The sequence below is a fragment of the Copidosoma floridanum genome, unplaced genomic scaffold, assembly GCF_036245765.1.
Source record: "Copidosoma floridanum isolate Cflo_tuat_1 unplaced genomic scaffold, Cflo_Japanese_pri ptg000011l, whole genome shotgun sequence".
Taxonomy (NCBI): domain Eukaryota; kingdom Metazoa; phylum Arthropoda; class Insecta; order Hymenoptera; family Encyrtidae; genus Copidosoma; species Copidosoma floridanum.
Genome location: NW_028321888.1, coordinates 4,529,413 through 4,555,003, shown reverse-complemented (window position 1 = coordinate 4,555,003; position 25,591 = coordinate 4,529,413). Strand labels below are relative to the sequence as shown.

At 37.5% G+C, this 25,591-nt stretch overlaps 1 protein-coding gene across 3 annotated transcripts in view; it reads left to right on the top strand.

The window, feature by feature from the left end:
- The first annotated feature begins 5,733 nt into the window (after positions 1-5,733).
- Dhc64C (dynein heavy chain, cytoplasmic) overlaps positions 5,734-25,591 on the top strand; it is an 897,235-nt gene continuing 877,377 nt past the window's right edge. For 2 of the 3 annotated variants that reach the window (XM_089590007.1, XM_089590009.1), the window contains exon 1: positions 5,734-6,198. In XM_089590007.1, coding sequence (XP_089446133.1) covers positions 5,958-6,198 — 241 coding nt within the window. In that variant the 5' untranslated portion in view covers positions 5,734-5,957. The remainder of the gene's footprint in view (positions 6,199-25,591) is intronic. The other variant, XM_089590008.1, reaches the window with a different exon arrangement.

The window sequence follows — 25,591 nt, the reverse complement described above, 5'->3', positions numbered from 1 at the left end:
GACCCCCACCCCATCGTTGTCAATGTGCAAGAAAGACAGATATTCCCGCTCACTGCTGTGTCTCTTTCTATGCCTACTTCAGCCCGAGTAGAAATTTAAAGTGGGCGAAAACTGGGCCCAAGCTCGGCTGCCATGCTGCCCACCTTGGACGCAGCTTGGCACCTTACTTGGCCTCCAGGTGGTTGGTAATACGGCACTGACTCTGGCACAGCTTGGCCTGACATTTGCCTAGTTATTACCCACTCACGTGTGCAGATCAGTATAATACAGAAACGTCTATACGTTAGTATACAAATATAGTATGATGTGCGTGCGCTTAGAAAACACATGAATATGTATACAAACTTATTTGTTTGTATATATATATACAATATCAGTGCAGATAAAAGTGGGCGATTACTGGGCAAAAGTCATGCCAAGTTAGGCCAAGCTGCGCCCAAGTCAGCGCCGTATTACAAACCCACCTCCAGCCAGGCTTGGTTGCTTGATTTTGACCATGTGTTTAAGCTGGGCTGCCCACTTTTATTTTTACTCGGGAGCAGCGTACACAGGAACGAGCAGTCTACACTTCTTGTATGCTGAAAGGCAACACAAGCGCCTATCACCCAAGTCCCAAGTCCCCGGAGTGCTTACTGGCAACTTTATTTATTAATAAAACGTTACATTAATAACACAAGCGCCTATCAGCCAATGACCCGGAGAGCTTACTGGCCACTCTATCAAATGAATAATTATTAACTAAGAACACAAGCACCTATTACCCAATGACCCGGGGAACTTACTAGCCACTCTATCAAATAGAAAATTATTAACTAAATAACACAAGCACCTATAACCCGGTGACTCGGGGTGCTTACTGGCCACTCTGTTGAATAAATACTGATTAACCGATAACGCAAGTGCACTGAGAAAGATTTAGCGCCATCAGAGTACCACTGGTAGTACAGTGATAGTTTGGAAGTTAAGTGCGTCAGCGATACCAGTTAAGACGAGAGCTGCACAAGACCTGTATGTGTATATGCGGTGCACCTAACCTATGGTATTTACGTCGAACCCATAGAGATATAAGGATAGAGTGCGCTAACTATACTAATGTACGTAAGGGGGAGCGATACGGTAAAAGAAAGAGATGGTCGCCGAGTGTCCTCTCCATCTCTTTCTAGCTGAGCGCTGTGATTGGCTGAATGGCTGCTGCTCAAGGGGGTATTCTGGCCGTCAGCGGCAGTTACTGACATAGGTTATTGCCTCTTGAGCATCAGCCAATCACAGTGCTCGGGTAGAAAGAGACAAAGAGGATACTCGGTAACCATCTCTTTCTTTTACCGTATCGCTGTATTCAGCCTCTAGCGCACTCTATCCTTATATCCCTATGGTCAAACCACACTACAGGTAACGAGGTAACGCTACTATACTTGGGCTCGTACGTGCGCTGTTCTGACTGGGAACTGGGATACCTGGCATACCTGCTATCCCAGTAGTCAGAGACAGTAGACTAATCGTGATTTTATACAGCTGCTGTAGGGGGAGAGACAACTGCAGCACCAAATCTTTCTCAGTGTGCCTATCACCTGCTGACTTGGAGAGCTTACTGGCCTATCTATTCAATAAATAATAATTATTAACTTATAACACAAGTGCCTATCAACCGATGACCAGGGGCACTTATTGGCCACATTAGTTAATAATTAAATGTCAATTGATAATACGTATCAGCAATTTAACATTTTGATGAATTGTCCAAAACGACAAACATAGTTGGTAATTAGCGCATTTGTTATTGATAAACACTTTATTATTTAGTGCTGACCAGTAAGCGCCCTGGGTCATCGGGTGATAGGCGCTTGTGTTATTAGTTAATAATTATTTATTTAATAGAGTGGCCAGTAAGTTTTCCGGGTCATTGGGTGATAGGCGCGTATGTTCTTAATGTAACGTTTTATTAATAATTAAAGTTGCTAGTAACCGCCCTGGGGACTTGGACGATAGGCGCCTGTGTTGGCTGTTGGCAAACAGCGAATTGAAAACGTTTCGAACGCGATACAACTTTTATACAAAATCTATTACCATTCCTGCACAGGGCTCCCGAAAGTGGCACCCAAAGTAGCGCGAAATTCAAATGGGCTATACGGAGCAAAACGCAAAAACCCACATAACTCAACAGAATTATCTAACATGATAAATGAATAAACCCCAAGCTATTAAACCCAAAAACCCAATGCTATATAACCCAGTAACACGGAACGCCTACTAGCCACCTTTAAATTTAATGCTTTAAATAATAACAAAAGCGCCAATCACCACACAACCCGGGGCACTGACTGGCCACTTTGTTAAATAATATGATAAATAAAATAACAAAAGCGCCAATCACCACACAACCCGGGGCGCTTACTGGCCGCTTTGTTAATTAATATGATAAATAAAATAACACAAGCGCCAATCACCACACAACCCGGGGCGTTTACTGGCCACTTTGTTAATTAATTAAATAAATAAAATAACACAAGTGCCAATCACCACACAACCCGGGGCGCTTACTAGCCACTTTGTTAATTAATATAATAAATGAAATAACACAAGCGCCAATCACCACACAACCCGGGGCGCTTACTGACCGCTTCATTTATTAATTAAATAAATAAAAAAACACAAGCACCAATCACCACACAACCCGGGGCGCTTACTGACCGCTTCGTTTATTAATTAAATAAATAAAACAACACAAGCACCGATCACCACACAACCCGGGGCGCTTACTGACCGCTCCGTTTATTAATTAAATAAATAAAACAACACAAGCACTGATCACCACACAACCCGGGGCGCTTACTGGCCACTTTGTTAATTATTATAATAAATAAAATAACAAAAGCGCCAATCACCACACAACCCGGGGCGCTTACTGACCGCTTCGTTTATTAATTAAATAAATAAAACAACACAAGCACCGATCACTACACAACCCGGGGCGCTTACTGACCGCTTCGTTTATTAATTAAATAAATAAAACAACACAAGCACTGATCACCACACAACCCGGGGCGCTTACTGACCGCTTCGTTTATTAATTAAATAAATAAAACAACACAAGCACTGATCACCACACAACCCGGGGCGCTTACTGGCCACTTTGTTAATTATTATAATAAATAAAATAACACAAGCGCCAATTACCACACAACCCGGGGCGCTTACTGACCGCTCCGTTTATTGATTAAATAAATAAAACAACACAAGCACCGATCACCACACAACCCGGGGCGCTTACTGGCCACTTTGTTAATTATTATAACAAATAAAATAACAAAAGCGCCAATCACCACACAACCCGGGGCACTTACTGACCGCTTCATTTATTCATTAAATAAATAAAAAAACACAAGCACCAATCACCACACAACCCGGGGCGCTTACTGACCGCTTCGTTTATTAATTAAATAAATAAAACAACACAAGCACCGATCACCACACAACCCGGGGCGCTTACTGGCCACTTTGTTAATTATTATAATAAATAAAATAACAAAAGCGCCAATCACCACACAACCCGGGGCGCTTACTGACCGCTTCGTTTATTAATTAAATAAATAAAACAACACAAGCACCGATCACTACACAACCCGGGGCGCTTACTGACCGCTTCGTTTATTAATTAAATAAATAAAACAACACAAGCACTGATTACCACACAACCCGGGGCGCTTACTGACCGCTTCGTTTATTAATTAAATAAATAAAACAACACAAGCACCGATCACCACACAACCCGGGGCGCTTACTGGCCACTTTGTTAATTATTATAATAAATAAAATAACACAAGCGCCAATTACCACACAACCCGGGGCGCTTACTGACCGCTTTGTTTATTAATTAAATAAATAAAAAAACACAAGCACCAATCACCACACAACCCGGGGCGCTTACTGACCGCTTCGTTTATTAATTAAATAAATAAAACAACACAAGCACCGATCACAACACAACCCGGGGCGCTTACTGGCCACTTTGTTTAATAATATAATGAACTCAAAGTTATTAATTGTTGTGTTATTTTATTTATTTAATCAATAAACAAATCGGTCAGTAAGCGCCCCGGGTTGTGTGGGGATTGGCGCTTGCGTTATTTTATTTATCATATTAATTAACAAAGTGGCCAGTAAGCGCCCCGGGTTGTGTGGTGATTGGCGCTTTTGTTATTTTATTTATTCAATTAACAAACAAAGTGGCCAGTAAGCGCCCCGGGTTGTGTGGTGATTGGCGCTTGCGTTATTTCATTTATTATATTAATTAACAAAGTGGCTAGTAAGCGCCCCGGGTTGTGTGGTGATTGGCGCTTTTGTTATTATTTAAAGCATTAAATTTAAAAGTGGCTAGTAGGCGTTCCGTGTTACTGGGTTATTTAGCATTGGGTTTTTGGGCTTAATAGCTTGGGGTTTATTCATTTATCATGTTAGATGATTCTGTTGAGTTATGTGGGTTTTTGCGTTTTGCTCCATATAGCCCATTTGAATTTTGCGCTACTTTGGGTGCCACTTTCGGGAGCCCTGTTCCTGCATCATGCGTCCGACTGATCAACTACAAAAAAACGTACCCTTAGCCCCTAGGGAAATAGATATACTTTCTTGAGGAACGGGACCGACCGAGCGTCTCTTAAAAAACGTACTGGATGAACTAGCTTTGTTCGGGATCCGTACCATATAACTATTTTTCTGTACATCGGCTTATGTTATAACCATAGAGGTATAAGAATAGAGGGGAAAAGCGCTATACTAGCCCATTAGCGGCAGCGACAGCATAACTAAGTGTAACGGGGCATCTGTCCTTGTTGCCAAAGCCACGTTATTGGCTACTTCTTCGTCCTGAATCCTACAGTTGATTCAATCTCATGTATGACTCGACCAATAACATAACTGCCAGATAAAGACAGATGCCCCGTTACGTAGCGAATTCTGCTGTCGCATTTCACGCCCCCTTTTCTCCTCTATTCTTATACCTCTATGGTTATAACATAGGCCTGTGAAGCAAAAAAAAGTTATATGGTACGGCCCCAGGAGCTCAAATCCGGTGACATAATGGTGACTTCTGGTGTCTTATTATTGACAATGGCCGAAAATAAGACACCGGAAGTCACCATTATGTTACCGGATTTGAGCTCCCGAACAAAGCTACTGGATCCTTGATGTGAATATGTTATTATGTTTCGGTCTGGATGCATCGTGTATCCTTAGGCTGCAGTCACATGGAGCGCAATAGAGCGAGCAGGATAGGAATTTCTCCATAAGCGGCTGTGTTAAGTCTATTGCGCTGCAGGATATCCCTATTGCACGGCGCAATAGACTTAACACAGCCGTGCAATAGGGATATCCTGCAGCGCAATAGACTTAACCATAGAGGTATAAGAATAGAGGAGAAAAGCGCTATACTAGCCCATTAGCGGCAGCGACAGTATAATTAAGTGTAACGAGGCATCTGTCCTTGTTGCCAAAGCCACGTTATTGGCTACTTCTTCGTCCTAAATCCTACAGTTGATTCAATCTCATGTAGAACTCAACCAATAACATAACTGCCAGACAAAGACAGATGCCCCGTTACGTAGCAAATTCTGCTGTCGCACATCACGCCCCCTTTTCTCCTCTATTCTTATACCTCTATGGACTTAACACAGCTGCTTCTGGAGAAATTCCTATCCTGCTCGCTCGCTCTATTGCGCTCCATGTGACTGCAGCCTTATCCTCAGCCCTTGTACCTGTAATTTAAAAAGTGCTTTCACCTTACAATAATGATGTGTTGTCGCTAGTAATGCTTGTAATAATCTATCGATTATATTTCTGAGTTGTGTAAGTAGTTGCCAAATTTTTTGAAACTTACGAGTTGTTAAAAGTTTAAAATATAAACCCAACTTTTTGTGCGTTGATGAAAAAATGTAAATGGATAGTCCTTTCAACTAATCTCTATAATGGGGGATTCCTTGGAAGCTTCTGTTGAGTCGGCGGAAACTCAACATTCTAATGTTATCGATTTTGAAGTATTTGTAAACTACCTTCGCAAATCTGTAAGTGTCTTACATCCTGAAGAAGAAAATGCTCCACATGCTTTTAATTCAGCTCTTGAAGAAAAAAACAATTCGGAATGTATTAAGAAATTCATAAATGATTCTCAAGTTTGGGCTCTATGTATACAACGAATTTCTAGTAAAGGTAAATTTTTATGCTGCTACTCAGCAAAATTTAACTTATTTTTCAGTATACTATTATATTACAGTATTTTTTGAAACATTTCACAACTACTTTTGTGTTATCAATAATCATTAGTTTGAACTTCGTAAGTTGGTTCTTATGACAGTTAGTATGCCTACTGACAACACTTTTAAAACATATCTTGTAGAAGAAGTATGATTGATTTACCTACTTATGTCTCGGGTAGGGAATGCTCCTTTTAGTATACTTCAAAAAGATCTACTAATGATGTTTAATGCTCATTTTAGTAGTCTTCAAAATCTCATCATTATTTTGGGATACCACTGAAACTGATTCCTTCAAAGTCATAGTTGGACCAAACTGCTCCTAATATTGTTAATCCAAATTATTAAGGAAATTTTATGTTTTTCTTAACTACGATTTTTTACGTGAAATTTATATTTCACGTAAAAGCCAAATTCTTTTTTAAATTATCTTATCCTCCATACTATGCTGCAAGACTGTCATTTCCTATTGCTCCAAGCAATGAAAATTTCGTTTCTTTGCTCAGGATTATTGAAAAATCGTACACAACCTATGAGAGATATCAAAAAAAGATCTCAGACAGAGAATATAGAAACACGTCTCTTCATGTACTTATAGATAAATGAAGGGACGTGTTTCTATATTCTCTGCCTCAGATTACGTTCTTTTAATCTTTGTCCTGATTTCAGGTGTCGAATCATTGCTAACTACCTCTGAAATAAAAGGGACTAGTGGTGGATACACCGTTTGTATAAATACAAGTCATTATTTATCACATGACATGCGTTGTAGTTGAATCTTATATCTTGTTTCATAAATGCGTTGTAGTTGAATCTTACATCTTTTGTCATAAATGCGTTGTACATCCTATTATAAAAGGGAGGTAGCGACTAGTATCGAAGTGAATGATCGATTATATCGAATTGAACCTGAGATTTTATCAAATGTGCTCAAGTTACTTGAAAGTTGTAAGATTAGGCATAAGGTTTATCGTCGCTTAACCATGTCTAATTCTACGAATGCAGTTGACATTTCATCTGTTTAAACTGATAGTAAATCCGTTTAATCTCAAAATTGTTTTCGAAAGAAACATTTTAGATAATATACGTAATCGAACTCGTAGATTATAAGATGAGTACTTAAGCTTGTCAAAGCTCTGTTGATCACCCCTAAAAAAGCGCTTAAATGTTATTTTGCAAGTATCTCGTAAACCGTACAAGAGAGAGAAAAAACACAAATGCTAGCGTGTAGAGCAGAAAATTTTCTATCGATTCAGCACTTTTACAACGTCTCGAAACAAGCAAAATTTTGAGAAATAAATTAATAAAGGTATTTTGCCTACCATACCAATAGAGTGAGTGACAGAAAGTGCGTGGACAAGCAGCTGTGTGTATCACCAGCTATTGTCGTCTGCTTGTAGTATGAATATAGGTATAGATTGACGTGTCCGATAATTGAAATTTCGAATGTGTGGTAGAGTGGGTGAATCGGAGCAAGAGAAGCTTGAGCTAAAACCGCTCGACGGCCTCGCATTCATCAAGTACACTTTACTTACCCACGACGTCGAACCCGCGACTTAAGAAAGTTCGGTCGTTTTTCTGGGGGGTGGTGAGCGGGTATGCGGGGGCTCCTATAAGACAACGTGTTAAAGTGAGTTGTACTAACCGTGCATGAAAATGTCCGCTCACTACATCACGGTTAATTTAATTGTGTTCAACTCGTCAACGCTCAACTCCAATAGTTTGTGTATAAAACTTAAAAATATGTTATTTGCACGATAAAAATTAACCTCAAAAAAGTAGACGGAGACTCAGTTTTCGTCAACAAAAGTGGGTTATAAATTTTCTAAAAACAAACTTTTTTTGGCACAGCATTATAGTTTGAGGTCTTGAGAAGGGCTAAGCCATGTTTCAAATTATGGTTTTAAGTTTAACAAATTTTAGACGCAATTTTGTAAACAAGCCTCGCTCCGTATGAAAAGATTAGCAGGCAGCAGACGATGCTCAGTTCTCTCCCACACACTTAGCATAGGACCCGCTCGTGACTTTGTTTACGTTTGTACAGATATTTTTTCGAAATGCCTGATAAGGTACACATTTTTTGTTACAAGAGTCTTCCTTAGGAGCTAAGCTATTCATCCAAACTTTTTCCTCATCATGAATACATCTCTTGCCTCGACATTTGTGCAACAAAGGATGAATAATCGCTCTCCCCCGTAAAAGCAATGTTAGAAAATGCTATTTCAGAAATTTTTTTCTCGAATGTTCTGCTAGTAAAAAATATTTAAAAAATTCATGCGTACTTCCAGCATGTAAAGTACAACATTAATTTTTTTCAACGAGTTAATACATCTCCTCAAAAACGATCGAATCTTCTAAAAGTTACATGCAATTGTTCAGTAATAAATGCAAACTTTGCAGAACCAAATAATATTTACTGATCAAATAAACAGAACTATAAGTTACAATGAACGTCAGTACATGAATTTAAAGGAGCGGCGTTGGCTCAGTGGTAAGCGTGCTTGTTACTGATATAACGCTGTTCTAGGAGTCGTGGGTTCGATTTCCGGTGATGGAGCTGAAACTAGCCCCACGCCGGAGCAGCCTCACCAGGGACAAATCAGACCTGAGGGGCCCCGGGGCTAAAAAATTTTTTTTTTTGTCCTGATCCATTCGAAAAACGCTACATATAGTTGCGATTCTCCCATTCGCAATCCCTGCAACTTTTTAAAGCCGTCAAAAGTCGTCAGGCTGGGAAAACGAAGAGTTTTCCGTAGATACGTATGTACGCGTATACGAAAAAATAGAATAAAAATTTATAACTTATTTTTCGGCTCTTGTGCCACCTTGGAAATTGATAGAATATGTTGCTATCACTTCTATACACGATACCTACAAGTTTTTTAAGCCGTAAAAGGCCGCCAGGCTTGGAAAATGATGAGTTTTCCACCGATACGCGTATTTGAGTATAGGCGGAAAACTTATCATTTTTCCAAGCCTGGCGGCCTGTCACGGCTTGGAAAACTAATAAGGATCGTGTATGGAAGTGATAGAAACATATTCGATCAATTTCCGAACTGGCACAAGAGCCGAAAAATAAGTTACAGATTTTTTTCTGATTTTTTTGTATACGCGTATTGGCGTATCGGCGGAAAACTCACTGTTTTCCATGCCTGGCGGCCTGTAACGGCTTGAAAAACTTGTAGGTATCGTGTATAGAAGTGATAGAAACATATTCTATCAATTTTCGAAGTGGCACAAGAGCTGAAAAATAAGTTATAAATTTTTTTCTCATTTTTTTGTATACGCGTATTTGCGTATCGGCGGGAAACTCATCATTTTCCAAGCCTGGTGGCCTTACAAGGCTTGACAAATTTATTGTGATCGTGTATGGTAGTGATAGAAACGTATTCTATTAATTTACAAGGTGGCACAAAAGCCCAAAAAAAAGTTATAAATTTTTTTCTGATTTTTTTGTATACGCGTATTTGCGTATCGGCGGAAAACTCAATATTTTCCAAGCCTGGCGGCCTGTCACGGCTTGGAAAACTTGTAGGTATCGTGTATAGAAGTGATAGAAACACATTTTATTAATTTTAAAGGTGGCACAAGAGCCGAAAAATAAGTTATAAATTTTTATTCTATTTTTTCGTATACGCGTATATACGTATCTACGGAAAACTCTTCGTTTTCCCAGCCTGACGACTTTTGACGGCTTTAAAAAGTTGCAGGGATTGCGAATGGGAGAATCGCAACTATATATAGCGTTTTTCGAATGGATCAGGACAAAAAAAAAAAATTTTTAGCCCCGGGGCCCCTCAGGTCTGATTCGTCCCTGGTGAGGCTGCTCCGGCGTGGGGCTAGTTTCAGCTCCATTTCCGGTGAATGCAGATTTTTTCAAAAATTGTTTCTATCGGGAAAAGTTTCTATTTAACCCCGGCTTTTTCGGGGCAGGTTCTTCCGTGGAATTTTTCTTCAGCGTAATTCCATGATTTTTTTCTTGCCCCACAGGTCTTCGGACCTGGGTCAATGTGAAACAGTGTTAAAGCTATAGATAGGGATTAACGGATCCAATGCGCCAGGCAGGGATCGCCGGCCGTACCGGCAAGAAGTGGTCCCTGAAACATGGGGCTTCTCCGGGGATGCTAATTAGCCTGGATCCAATGCTTCGGCAGAGAGTGCCGGCTTAACCGGCGAGGAGTGGACGTCCTAGAAAATGGAGTCCTCTCCGGAGAAAGGCTACACAGTGGCGAGTAGACCCGATACACCGTCAGTGCAGAGAGTGTCAGCTTAACTGGCAAGGTGTTTCACCGGAGATACTCACACTGTGCCCATGGGTTCAGATATGGTATCAGTAAAAGGGTTGGAAATGGGTGCGGCAATATACCCTTACACATAGGTGGTGAGTGGGTGGCCCCGGCGACTAGTCCAGTAGGCTACAGCGGGAACCCGGTTGAAAAAAAAAAAAAAAAAGCACATAAATTTAAAAAAATAATCCAGTAGCGATTGTTGGAAACAACGTATTAATTAATACTTTTTATTACTGTTATGCCATATGTGAGTAATGCATTTTTTAATGAAGTTATTCCGGGATTGAGGGGTAACATCTTGTGTACAAAAAAAATTTATTTTATACCAAGGAAAAAAAAACCAGGTGTGGTTAGAGGTAAAACTTTGCGGGAAAGCCTGCCTACAGTACGATCTATGATTCAAAGTGTTACCCACGCTACTCGCGTACATTCCCCGTACTACAAGTTCGTCGGGTTTTGGATCAGCTGTGCGTTTATTTTGGTCCGCTACCAAGACATATTCTCACTCGTTGTAATTTAAAGTTAAATAATTTTTACTTTGTAACGATGCCACGGAAAGAGGCAAGTAAAATTAAAAATACTAGTTATCGATCAGACAGATGTTTTAATCCTTCAAATTTCAAACAACCAACAACAAACACTTTTGATTTGAGGACAGTGAATGAAAACCAACTTTTGAAACTGGACTTGGCAATTTTGTCAAATGCATTACAACAAAAAATTTGTTTTTCTTGCCGCTTGACGTTATGAAAGTTGAAAAAAGAAGATACAAAAGAGAGTGAAAATGAAATACCAAAATTAGTACGTACAATACTGTGATTATTATATTGAGTTCAGACATACCTTACCTCTCGTAAAATTTTATGTCGATGTTTTAGTCTAATTTTTTTTTAGACGCTACAGAAGGAGGATTCTTCAAGTGAAGAATCTGATATAAAAGTTGGGAGCAGTGACGGTACATCTGGATTTTCGGGAGATAATCCATCTTTGCAAAGTGAACGAGTGGATTTTTTCAAAAAAGGATAAGGCTTCTTAGTATCTTCGCCCATCAAAAAACGAAAACTATCGTTAAAAAGGTATTTGGAAGAAAAATCAAAACAAATATCGTCCGTAATTGATCAAAAAAAATTTAATTTGAGCCGGGATGATCCAGATGATCTTGATGCAGATGACGACGAGTCCTTGATAGTAAGTGCTTTGGAGGAAAGTTTCAATACTTCGGCCGACCGCGTTCATAAAATTAAAATTTTGACTATTTTCCGATCGTGGTCTTATAAAAAAAATTGAGGACACATTTTCTTCCGCAGCTTGTCACATGTTAGGCATAGCAAATAATGTTGCTCGAGATAAGGGATTAATTGGAGATCCAAACCCAAAACAACATCCATCTCTAGATGATAACGTTATCGATACAATTGTTAGCTTGTACCAGTCTGACGACTACACTCAATATATGCCCGGAAAAAAAAAATACGTTTCGATAAAAGTAGACGGCAGATCGGTACCCATTCAAAAAAGACTAGTATTAAATAATTTGAAAGAATTGTATGAAATTTTTACGAGTACGTATCCAGTTATGAAATGAAGTTTCTCAAAGTTTGCTAGCTTAAGGCCGAAATATTATGTTTTGGCAGGTGCTTCTGGTACTCACTCTGTTTTTGCATGTCCTATACATGAAAATGTTAGTTTATTAGTGAGTGTTGCTAATTTTAAATCACTTACTTCTGGTTCTGAGCTGCCTTTGATCAATGATAAGCATTGTTTGGATCGTATGGTATGCAAAAACAAAACGACTGATTGTTATTTAAATTCTTGTAAGAAGTGCCCAGGCGTAACGAATGTTATTGAGCAACTGGACGAAATTTTGGAAGAAAAATGTATTGAAATCGTTACCTACAAACAATGGGTTACGGTTGAAAGAACCTTATTGCAGACCCTTATATCTTCAGTTGATAAATTTTTACAGAAATGAAGTGAAGGTTTGCAAAAACTGTTGATTCATTTATTTTTGGTTAACAAACAAAGGGATTTTTTAAATGAGATGAAAAATAAACTGAGAAAAAACGAGTGTATCGTAATTTGCGACTTCTCAGAAAATTATGCTTTCATAATTCAAAATTTGGTTCAGGGTATACATTGGAACAATGATCAGTTAATCGTACACCCATTTTCAAGTTATTATAGGAATGACCTGCATGAATTAAAAATTTCAAGTTTTGTTTGCATTTCTGAATGCCTACATCATGACACTGTTGCATGACATCTATATCAAAAGCAGTTGATTGAATTTATTAAAATAAATTTACCGTGTGTTAATAAAATAATATACATGTCTGACGGTGTGAGTGGACAGTATGAAAATAAAAAGAACTTTATTAATCTCACTCATCACTTTGAAGACTTTAGAATAGCAGCAGAGTGGCATTTTTTCCCCACTTCACATGGAAAGGAGCCATGCGACGGAATAGGCAGGACTGTAAAACCACTAGCTGCCAGTGCAAGGCTTCAGAGAATTAACAATCCCATTCGAACGCCGCGAGAACTTTTTGATTGGGCCACAGAATCATTGCCAAATATTACTTGGCGTTATTCTACAAATGATGATTACGAAGAAGAAAGAAAATTAGTGTCAGAGAGATTTTTGAGAGCAACAACGATTAAGGGAACGCTAAAATATCATAGCATGGTTCTACTATCTCGTCAAGAATTAGGAACGAGGCTGTTTTCTTTGCACGAAAAAACAAATATTGTGAAAATTTTCAAGTGACATAATTTTGTTATGAAACTGTAAAAAAAGTTATACTTGAACATGAAAATTTTGTTACATCTGTAAATAAATGTTAAGCAATCATAATCTTTACTTGTTTTTTTATTACACATTTTTATCAATTCAATAATATATAATTTCTTCAGTTATTATTGCTCATTTCCATTTTACAAGTAAAAAGTTACTCTTAATAAATGATGAAATGGGGATTTCTCGCTTTTTTTCATGGTAATACAAAATTTTGAGGTTACACTGACAAATGGTAAATACAAAAGCTGCAGATCTTTCAACTATCTACAACTTTTACGTTTAACTTTTTTTGATACGAGGTACAGATTTCATTTTATACTCAAAAAACAGTTTTTTGTACCATTACGTGCTACATAGATTAATATTTTAACAATAACAATTAAAAAGTCTCCATATTTTTAAAACATAATTTTAACGTAAAATTTGACGCAGAGTACGATGGTAATAATAAAAACTCGATTTATTTTGGGAGCAATTGTTAAAAATCGATTAAAACAATTAAATTGTTATTAACAATATTAATTTGTTGATCATTTTTTTTCTTAAAGTTAAACTCTTTAGGTAGAAAAGTTCCATTGGTGAAAATTTTGTAGCTCTTAAGGATTCGGAGCTATTCATTGTTTAAAATGAGTCCCCAACTACTATTATGAAATTTGTTATAACTTGTAAAGTCGATGATAGGCGATAAAAAAAAATTCCTCGGACACGTATCTCTTACTTTTCGATATAGTAACTGGAAAAAAATTTTCAGCTGAATCAGAGAGATGGAGGTTAAAATCCGTTCGATTTGTAGAAGAATTACCCATAGGTAGAATTAAATTTTAATCTAAATTAGTACTTGAAACTAAGGTTTTTATATTTCAGCGCTACGACTTTCTTTTTCGACTTTTTATCTTGAAAATATCTTGTAAACTATTGATCCGCAAATAATAATTCAAGTGGGGAATAAATCCGACAGTGAGAAGGAATCGTTAAAGCCCTGAATGGTTGCAAAATTATAATATCCAATATTTACAGGCGCTAGCTTCACAAGTCTCCTTTGCAGAGAGAGTTTCTACGTGCATGCACACATACATACACACGCTCCGGCTTTCTGCAGTATAATACAGTGGTTCCTTAATATGTTTGTGCCTATTTCTGTAGAAAAGTGCGCCTGTTCTTATCTCTTTCTTTCTTTCGTCTCCCCGCCTCACATTTAGTCTGATGCGCATATGCGCTACTCTCATGTCCCGGTCCCCATTCTCCCCTCGCCAACAAGAATTGGATGGACACTTTTGCGTTGCATCAGCTGGTTTTACTCACCACTAGATTTACAATACGCGGCTATAGAAGTTTTACTTCAAAAAATCATTTTCTCTGTTTGAAAATAATTTAATATTACTTAAGGAGCTCAATTTTCTGTACGTCGTTTGAAGATTTTGTCGAAGAAATAATAAAAACAGAATTTAAAATAAGTGAAGATAGAGTGCGAGAAAATTTTTTACAAATTTCATTGAAGGAAGCCAAAAAAATTATTTTTTACTTGTATGACGCCCAGTACGAAAATGGCAGCAACGTCAATGAATTGTGGCACAAGCTTTTCTGCAAATCGGCAAATTTTTCTAAAAAACTGATTTCCTTAGCCATGCTTCCATCAACTAGAGAGGCTCTCAAAGAACACGCAAAGTGCGTTTACACGCAAGTCCACCGATGGCTGTTAAAATGTTTGAAACCTTCACATTGTGGATTGAAAAATACGATAACTACATCGTTTCTTTTAATGACAACACAAAAGTCAGCTGCTGATGAACTCTTGCATCAGGTATGCAGTGTAATATTGTATTATTTAGCATGGATAAAAATAGGTTTTTAAATATTTTATAATTTTTTCAACTGATATCCTGCGCTTGTCGATCTAATTGTCGCCCTAAATTATGTACCTGTAGAAAAGCAGGTGTGCTGTGTACGCGAATTTGTAGAAATTGCTACAGGGATAGTTGTGACAATGCTTTTGACGTCAGCTCACATTTACACTATGAACACTAACGATGATGTGCTTAATGCGGTTGTCGAGTTTGAAGAGCCACTATCTGATGATAATTAAGAATGTGAGACTCTTTCTAGCAATACAGACATTATGGACTCAACGAAAAACAACATTTATGACTTGAACAGCAAATAAGTACATAATATAGCTTTATTAACAAGTGCGAAGTAATACTCATAAAAACGTGTTTTTTCGGTATTTTATACCACTGTGAACATTTTAGAGTAAATTAACTGTTTTCAAATCATTTTATTGTCTTATGTATGTTACGTCCGAGCTTCTATAAAATAAATTTAATTTTTGTTCGTCAAGAACCAGCCGTTGGCCCAAAAGCCTTATTTGCTTTTACTTACAGTATACTTTTATTTTAAATCGTTGATCCGGCATCGTAGTGTTAGGTTTCACCGAGCGAGATGTATGGAGTGGTGTACGCCGAGCTGGCGTTGACTTATTGTTAGAGTTTATCTCTTATGTCATACGTTAGTAGTGTATCTTATTTGTCTTTTTATCTCGCGTCCTTGTAAAAGTCATTGTCACACGTTGTCTATTCAATTTTTCCTTGATATTCAATTTATTCATTATTATTATTTATTATTATTACGTACATACCCCATTGGGGTTGGTAAGGAAGAACGGGCTTACAATACAACTACATGTACTCCTTTTACAATTCTTTGTCTTTGTCTTACTTTATTTTGCTTTCATTTTGCTTTTATTTTCTTATATTATTTTTAGTTTCGTAATTCATAGTGTCAAACTTTAAACTATCTTTTGACTACCTCTAATCACAGATTGTATTTTCTACCTATACTTTACTTTACTTTATTTTCTTTGCTTTATTTTACTTAAATCTCGTCATAACGCCGATTCAGAAATTCAAATGTTCAAAAATTCAAAAATTCTAAATATTAAAAAATTCAAAAATTAAAAATTATATTTAATTACTATAAATTATCACAACTGAAAATTATTAAAATTTCAAACTTATAAAACTCTTATTAAGACACTTATTAAAATTATAGAAATTTTTATTGAAATCCATTAAATCTTATTGTCACAAATAACACTCGTTACATTAGCCTCTGCATAACTGTTCACTGACTTAAACTCCTTTGACTTTGCCACTCTTTCATCACGCACTGAGCCACTTTTTACCACTTTAATCCTCACTTTCCCTCTCCTCTATCGTGCATGCCTCTGCTTCTCTCTTTTTGGTCACCTCTCATCATTGGCCCTATATTGTCCTGTTCAGCCTGCTGCCACTGTCCTCCTCTCTCTTCTCTCTTCTCACTCCTTGCTTTCCCTGCCCCTCTCGCTTTGCGCAAGCTTCTTCCCTTTGTCTCCCGATCATACCTTTGAGCTCTTCTTCTTCGCTTGTTACTTCTTGCTTTTTCACTATCTCCTTGATGTCTCTCTCCACACCCCATGCCCAGGTCTCCCAGAATTTCTCTCCCTCCTCGAGCCATTCTAGCCTTTTTTTAATTCCTGACAGTTTCTTATTTACTTCTACTCTATCCGCCTCTCTCTTTTTCTCCAACCTTTGTTGCTTTTTCTCGATGATCTTCTTCTCCTTTTCTCTTTCTCTCCCTATGTTCGCAGCGAAAGCTTTGACTCGAAACAGTTCTCTTTCCACCTCTTTCATTCACTCACCTAGATCGCCTTTCTCATCTTTCTCCAGCAACTTCTTGATCTCCTACTTTCTTTCCCTCTCCCAGCTTCTTTGCTCGTCCATTCTTTCTTATCTACTTTTCTCTCGTTCTTCACGCCTGCTGTATTGTGACTCTTACCACGTGCTTTTGCTGGTTGGCTCGTGACTTCTTCCCACTCTTTTATCTTTTCTATATAGGTCTGTTCTGCTCTGCTTCTTGCTGTACCGGATCACTACTCTTTTCTTCTCCCCTGTGATTGGTGTCGCCCCCTTTCTTTTCTCGCTGGGCTGAACTTCCTTATCCTGTGTAGTACTTCGGAACGCCTGTTTTCTCCTCCTCTCTATCTCTTTAAGAATCAGAAGGCCTCTCCTCATCTCATCTAGTGCTTCTTTGACTGTATAGCCAGATTTGTATTTTTCATAATACTGTACCACATGCTGTATTGACTATGCTTCTTTATTACATAATCTGCATTGATTTCCTCTCTCTTCCTTTCAGTGCTGTCTATTTTTTATCTCATTTCCACATCTAAACCTTGCAATCATTATTTTATCCTTTGCCTCTAGGTACGACCTTGCATATTCGGGCATGTCTTTTGATTCCGTTAGTAACTCTTTGTAGAATGTATTGTATCTCGACTCCTCTGTTTTTTTCCTTCACTGTATCTTTTCTTCAGCTTCGATGTCTTTTTCTACCTGTATATGCAGTCTGTCTTCTCTTCTAAGCTCTTTTACATCCTCGTTGCCGCTCAGAGTCTTCTCCAGCGTTTTTCTCTTCAGTCTCGCCCAGTATTCTGCTTGCGTGTGTGAACCTACTCTCTCCTTCTTTTTAATACACTCTTTTAATAGGTGTTTTTCTGATTTTCTCGCTTTCTCTTCGTACCTTACTGATCTCACTGTTGCTTTGTTTCTGCAGCTCCTTTGTTTTGTCTCCTCCTGTAATATCTAGTTGGTCGTGTTCCTGTCCAGCTTTTGCTTTCTAAAAACTCTTATAGGTCTGCTATACATATATTAAACAGCGTCGGGCTCATTGGGGATCCTTGTCTAACTCCCTTTACTGTCCAGAACTCCTCTGAGATCTCGTTTCCCACTTTAACTTTGCACCATGTTTGCAGTATGTTTCCTCATATATTTTCAGAACTCTCTTATTCAGCACCTTGTTGCTGCTTAATCTTTCTAGACTTTCTTTTAGCTTGCTCTTGTTTAGGCTATCAAACGCTTCTTTTAAGTCTGCAAAGCAGACGTACATCTTTCCTCCTTTCTTGCTTAGTCTCACGTCTGCTGCATGGTTGAGTATGTAAATCGCATCTATCACTCCTCTTTTTTTCCTAAAGCCAAACTGGCTCTCCTGCAGCTTATGATCTACTTCTTTTATCAACCTGTCATTGAGCAGCCTTGCGTATATTTTGTAGGCTGTGTCTAGCAGCGTGATCCCTTTGTAGTTTTCTACTCTCTCTTTCTCTCCTCTCTTAAATATCGGAAATATGAGGACTATTTTTCATCGTGTCAATATGTTTCCTTCCTTCCACATTTTTTGTAACCACTCAAAAAAAGCCTCCCTTATTGTCACTGGCACCTTAATCCACTCCTCATTTTCTGCCTCGTCTTCTCCTGGTGCCTTCCTGCTCAAATTTCTTATCGTCTTGATTACCCTTTCTCTCGTAAAAGGTTCCTCTGTCGTAGGTCCTCTAATTCCTGCTTCTCCATCATCTGCTAGCTTCTCTATCGTTCTTCTCTCTTTCCCCGCCAACCTTCTGGCGAAGTGCCCCTTCCAAGTATTTAAATCGATCTCTCTGCATACCTCCTGTCTTTCTTCTAAATTTATTTATGTACTGCCATGCTTCCTTTACTGTCTTTATCTGTTTGATCTTACTCAACTCTTCTGCCTTTTATATTTTTTTCTTTTCTGCGCACCATTTCCTATATTATATCTTTCTTATTCTGTATTCTTCTTGGTTCAACTCACCTTTTCTCCAGTCCCTCAAGGTTTTTCTCAATATTCTCTTCCGCTGGTCCCACTCTTTGTTATGCCATGGTCTTTTCCTTAACGCCACCTGTTTCACCACCCTCTCTACTTTGGGTATGGCTTGTTCGACTTGTCCAATATTTCTTGCACCCTCTTGTCGTTGCTACTTTCTTGTGCCTCCCAATTTTCACACTTTTTGTGATAGGTCTCTGTGAGCTCTTCGTTCCGTATCCTCTCTTTCACAACCCTATCTAACGTCGAGTCCCCCTCATTTGCCTCCTCTCCCATGGACTGACCTGTACTTATTTCTGCGACCAGCGGAAGGTGATCAGAGTCGGCTCTTATCCCTAGTATGAAATTCTCAAGTTTCTCACCCCCCTCTGGATTAGTTATAATGTTGTCAATCGTGATGCTGCCACTCTCCCCTATATATGTGTATTCTCCAGTCTCTTCTCCTGACCCACTCATTATTGCCCATCCTTTCTCTTCTAATTCATTCACCACGGACTTTCCTTCGCTATTCACTACTCTGTCTTTTGCTTCCCTGATTATTGTCTCACCTTCTGAATTAGTGGGCCCCCTAGACTGCCTGTCCTCGCGTTCCAGTCACCTCCGATCAGAAGCCCCCGTCCTGGTTCCCATTCATCCTCTTCTAGCGTTCTCATCGATTCTTTCACTCCCTGACTATATACCAATATTATTTTGCACTTTTCACTGTCCACTGTCCCCGACCCACTTATCACTTTACTTCCTACGCATTCACAGATTTCACTTTTCACTAGACTCATTTTTCTTATCCCGTATAACATGCCGCCGCTCGCCCTCCCTTTCTTACGCTCTCTGATTGCTTCTGCATGCCACCATTCAAAGTTCCTGCTCATTGCCTCACTTCTTTGCTTCTGTTAGCCCTACCACGTCAAACCCCTCTATATACTCCAATAATCATTGTCTTTATTTGCTAAGACAGCCACATTCCAGAAGCACACCCTGACCCTTCTTTCTTCTCCTCCCTCTTCTCCTATGCCCCATGATCTCTTCTCTGTCTCTCTTTCTTCTGCTCTCAGACAACTGGATCTTTCATCCTATCTGAACCACTTGTCTCCTAAACAGCATTTCATGTAACCGAGCTGTGGAGGGAGAGCTCCCACTACCATACCTTTAACCTAAGCCCCACTCTCTTTCACAGCTTAAATACAATCTAATAATTATAAATACCGTAGCTGTTGCAGTCGAATTGACTAACTCTTTAGCCCTCCTCGTTGAATCTGATAAACTCAGGTTCAAGACACGCTGTCACAGAATTCTTTTTTTTTTTTTTTTTTTACTACTTATACTTAAGATTTTTTTTGCTTTATTTTAATGCTGCAAATTAATATAAAATCACTATTTACGGTTTTTATTTTTGCTTATGTATTACATAAAAAATGTTTCTCTATTTATGCCAAATATTTTGTTTAGAAATAAAGAGTAATAATTAAGTAAAAAATAATAGTTTCCACTTCACCTTGCGGTAGGTATCTTGGTGCCTTTTTTTTTTTAATAAAAAATTATGTTATTATTATAATGACTAAGAAGTTTAAAAGGAATTATTTAAATTAAAATAATATTTGAAAGAATTGTTTATTATTTGACGACTACTGTAGCTCTTAATTTTTTCTTCAAATCATTCTCCGCGCAGGCCTATTCCACTCGTTATTTTACCTGTATTCAAAGAGTAGTAACTTGATGGTAAAAAAAAGGTTGATCGCAACAGATGAAATACTGATGTATATTACAAAATGTAAGTATAAATAAGCTTAATTAGATTGTAGAATAAAATCATATTTACATTACTGATTCAGACATTTAAAATCTATTAATAAATTATTTAAGTACTACATCTAAATATGACTACACTGAAAAAATGTAGGGAGTGAGGCTTACCCACCAGAGTAAGCTCCTTGACAAAGCATGCTGTCAGCTTCGTACTATCCATTCGGGAGTGCTGAACGCTTCTTTAAGAACGCTACCTTCTCATTCAGGGCAGGCAGCCTGCCTTAAATGTTAAGCAATTTACCCGCTTAGTAGGTAAGGCAGTGGACCTTCTGCGGGAGCCGTGCGGTAGCCGATGAGTTATTAGTTCTCAAATAAATGTATCTTGTACAAACAAATGTGTATGGTAGGAGTTGATTTCTCTATTTTTGTATGCCGTATTTCAATTAATGTAAAAGATGGATTCTTTTCTAGACGCGCATAATTTTGTTCATTTACGTGATCTGTTTGTAGGTAAGGGTTTTTGTGATAAAATTTTAATAAGACTAACCTAAAAATCTGTCATTGCATGACACAGATTATTTTCTCTCTTATGCACATAAGGAATATGAAACAAAATGTATTAAACTGATAAAAATTTGACAGTGTACACAAGCATCCAGCTGTAAGCTGTTTACTGTATACGAGATGCTTTATTAGAAGTTACTTCTCACCAGTAAAAAAAACAAGTTTACTCGTCAGTAAATTTAACGTACGCACGATTACTTTTTTCAAGCTCAAAGGCTACAGCATTTCACAAAGGACCTATAGATGGACCTATAGGCTATATATAAGAATAACGCGTGCACGTTATTCTTATATATATCTTTTTTTTTTTTTTATATTCATCATCGCCCCTTAAGGGCTCAGACATGGCTATTTTGACATTACAAAGTGTATTTAGCCATACGTTGGGTTTAATAACAGTAGGGGAAAACGGTAGATAGATCGGTAGGTTTATTGAAGTTCAAATCCCATCCAGAAAAAAACCTCATTCATTGATGAAATTTTTGTCCAGAGTGGGATTTGAACCCCGGCCATCAAAATCTGTAGGCAGACACGCTACCGACAGAGCCATCATGTGGCTCTCATATATATCTATGAGCAGATTTCTCTTACACGGTAAGACAGCTTTCTTACGACATATGTAGCGACTCCCACTCTATTCACAGGGTGCGCAGCTCGCCCGAGCCGAGGCAGAGGTCGAACAGAAAAAGAGGGGGTGCTGCGTTTCCAATGATGGTTGAGCTGCTTACCAAAAAATTTTTCAGTGTAGTTAATAAGCACGTTTGTAACAGTGCATTGACGAACATAATACTGATTATTACATGCACTAAAAGCAAACGAAAAAAGCGAGAAACAGATGTGAGTTATAATATTTAAAAGATTATTTACTTTAAGGTTTATGTTTTGGAGTGATTTCGACTTTATGTTTATACCTTTTCAATTGAATAAATTAAGATCATTTTTTTGTTTCTACAAAATGTAATTCAGTTGACCGCTAACGGAAAAACAAGACTGAATAAAACAAATTGCATCCAATAAATCCATTTCTGTTTTTCAGTTATTACAAGTGAAGGTGGTCTATGTTGGAATTTACTCAAAGAAAAAAAGAGCAGAAAGGAGTTATCAACTGATAACATTTCTTTCTCATCGTTCCGAAATTCTGTATTTCTTTTCAACTTAATAATAATTTTTATTGGATAATTTGATTATTATATGATTGAAGCCTCTTTTTTTTTGTTGTGTAATTATCGACGACTGGTCACAAAATTCGTTTGGTAGGGTTTGGAACAAAAAAATAATTAGTTTAATGGTAGTAACATATTTTAAAAAAATAGTCAAGAAAAAAAGTTGTTGATCATTTTAGTACTAAAAAGAACCACCCGGAAAAAAATTTAAGCTTGTTTTTAGTTAACATAAAATCAAATTGCAGGTCATAGTAGCTATACGGTTATAGAGTCCGTAACATAGATCTTAAGAAGCGCATCCGATATAATTCTATATAATTTTTTAAGAAATTTTCAAGAATAAATTAAAAAAAAAAAAAAAAAAAAAAGTACCACAAGATAGTGTAAAAATCTTGCGGGTTTTTTTGGTATCATAAAAAATTAATTTCATCATTTCTAAAAAAACGGAATTCGCACACATTAAGTAATTGTTTTTTATTTAATACATAAGCAATAATAAAAACCAGAAATAGTAATTTTATATTGGATTGCGGCATTGAAATGAAGCAAAAAAAATCCTAAGTATAAGTAGTAACAAGAAAAAAAAAGTTCCTCGATAGCGTGTCTTGATCCTGAGTTTGTCACATTCAACGTGCGGGCAAAAGAGTTAGTCAATTCGACTGCAACAGCTACGGTCTTTATAATTATTAGATTGTATTTAAGCTGTTAAAGTGAGTAGTAAAGTTTTTGTGCGCTTGCGTGAGAATTCTTGGTTGTTGGCATCACTGACACTTTTTTGTAATATACAGCCTTAGTACACAGCAGTCAATGCTCTAAACACACGAGCTGCAATCGTGAAGAAATACTATAGAGGCATTGGTTTTCTTACCATTGCCCTCTTGCGTTTGGTTGCTGCTGTCTTTCTCTCTCTCTCTCTCTCTCTCTCTCTATGTCTATATATATACACATAAAGAAAATTTTAAGTATTGTTAAAAAAGATTTGTAAAATTAATTGATTCTCCAATTTAGTAATATACTTTTCATTACACCCTAACAAAAAGTTCGCATTCCCGTTCTGATTTCAGGCTGGGAAATTATGCATTCCTAACTAGGGCGGGAATTTTTTTGTTGCGCACTAACGTACTGCGCAGCTATCTCCTAGTTACTTTCTCATGTCAGTCGTCAGCTACTCATGTGTATATAGCTGTAGTCGACAATATACTACACTCAGCTGTCGCAAAACAAAACACTCGGATCATAACCTTAATACTTATGCCGTGCGACTATGCAGATTGTAGAGTGTAAAATTAAGATTTAAGCCAGTGAGTAGTGTTATACTCAACAATTAAAGATAATTAAGTACTCAGTCTCTATGCATCTGAGTACTGAAAGTGATTCTGTAAGTATACTATTAAAGCTTATACATTATTTTGGTGGCATACGTATATGTCTGTTTTGTTTTTAAGTAGATTTGTCACGTCAGAGAACGACCGTTACAGGAGCATAACATACTAATATAATTCCATAGTGCCAGTATAATAGATATTAACATAAATTTTTTGTGTAATTGAATTTTAAATGTAATTCAACAAGTTCTACGAGCGTGACTGCTGTATACAGTACCGGAGACGGTATATATTGTTTTCTATCTCGCTTGCTTATTATTTCCCTAGAGTCTCTAGATCAACAAACGCAGAAGCGTTCACTATGAAGGACGGGACGATTGCGTGTTGATTTTGTATAAAATTAAGCAACAAGTAACTTTTTTTGGGTCGCTAACTTCCTGCTGGGTATGAAGAAAAATCGTATACACCACTCGGCAGGAAAATAGCACATCACCGTCCGCGTGTATATTGCCACCCGAGGTGAAGGGGAATCCTCAGCAAGATGGAAAATCTGACGACCGATGTACACGAAATAAAGAAACAACATAAAGGGCAGGACACGGTAATGGAAATGGTAAAGAAAGAACTCAGTAAACGTAACGATCAGTGGCAGATAAACATAGCAAGCATGCTAGATCGTATGTTGGAGCTGAAAAAAAATCAGCCCGGACAAAAATATATAGCTGTAAATACAGCTATTACAAACAGCTGTTTTGACAGCTGTACATACAGCTATAACTACATATATTATAGCTATCATTGGGTTCCATGAATAAGGTGTACACAAATGTTTATTTACAGGTATAATTATAGGGATAAATTATAGCTCTAAATTTTGTTCAGATTTTCCATAAAAGTTGGTTTAAAATCGGATTTTTTGAAGGTTCATCTAACCACACCAGTACTTGCATCCTTATGATAACATGAAAACTGAGGGCCTGAAGTATTTTTGAACAATTTTTAAGAAACTCAAAATATTGCTTAAGATTTTTTTTTTTCAACTGATTCAAAAATATTTAAGGCCCCCAGTTTTAATGTTATCATACGGGTGATAGCACTATTATAGACTGATAAACCTTAAAAAAATATGATTTTAAACCAAATTTTATGTAAAATCTGAGCAAAATTTATAGCTATATTTATAGCTATATTATTTTATAGTTAGTTATAGCCATAAATATAATTATAATTTATAGGTGTGATTATATTTAGCTATACATTTTTGACTGAGTATCATACATCTATTTTGTATCTCTAAATGAATGTTTACGTATACCTTGTTCATACACCCGATTATAGCTATAATATAGGTAGTAATAGCTGCTTGTAATAGCTATATATTTTTGTCCGGAAGGACTCGGGAACCAAGCAGCAAATCAAATATAATCTGGTTTTCAAAGGTCTTAAGCCAGTCTCAGGTTCCGTAAAAGAAGAAATCCGTGATCTCCTACTGAACAAGCTAGAGGTTAAAACGGACATACCGGATGTCACCACCATGAGATGGGAGAGGGACAGCCTTTTCATCGTTGAATTTAATAAATTAAAAGATAAGCCCCTCGCATTATCGAAGGAAAGGGCCCTTGCAGGCAGTATGCTATCAATTTTGAATGATCTAAGCAAACGTGAACGCGTCATCCAGCAGCAATTAATTCAAATAGCTATAGAAAAGAAAAAAAGGCCATGTAGCCAAAGTGGATCATCTCAAGTTATTCCTAGAAGATGGTATCAAAACTTGAAAGGAAGAAATAGGCCTTGCACGTGTCCCACCTAACCGTAA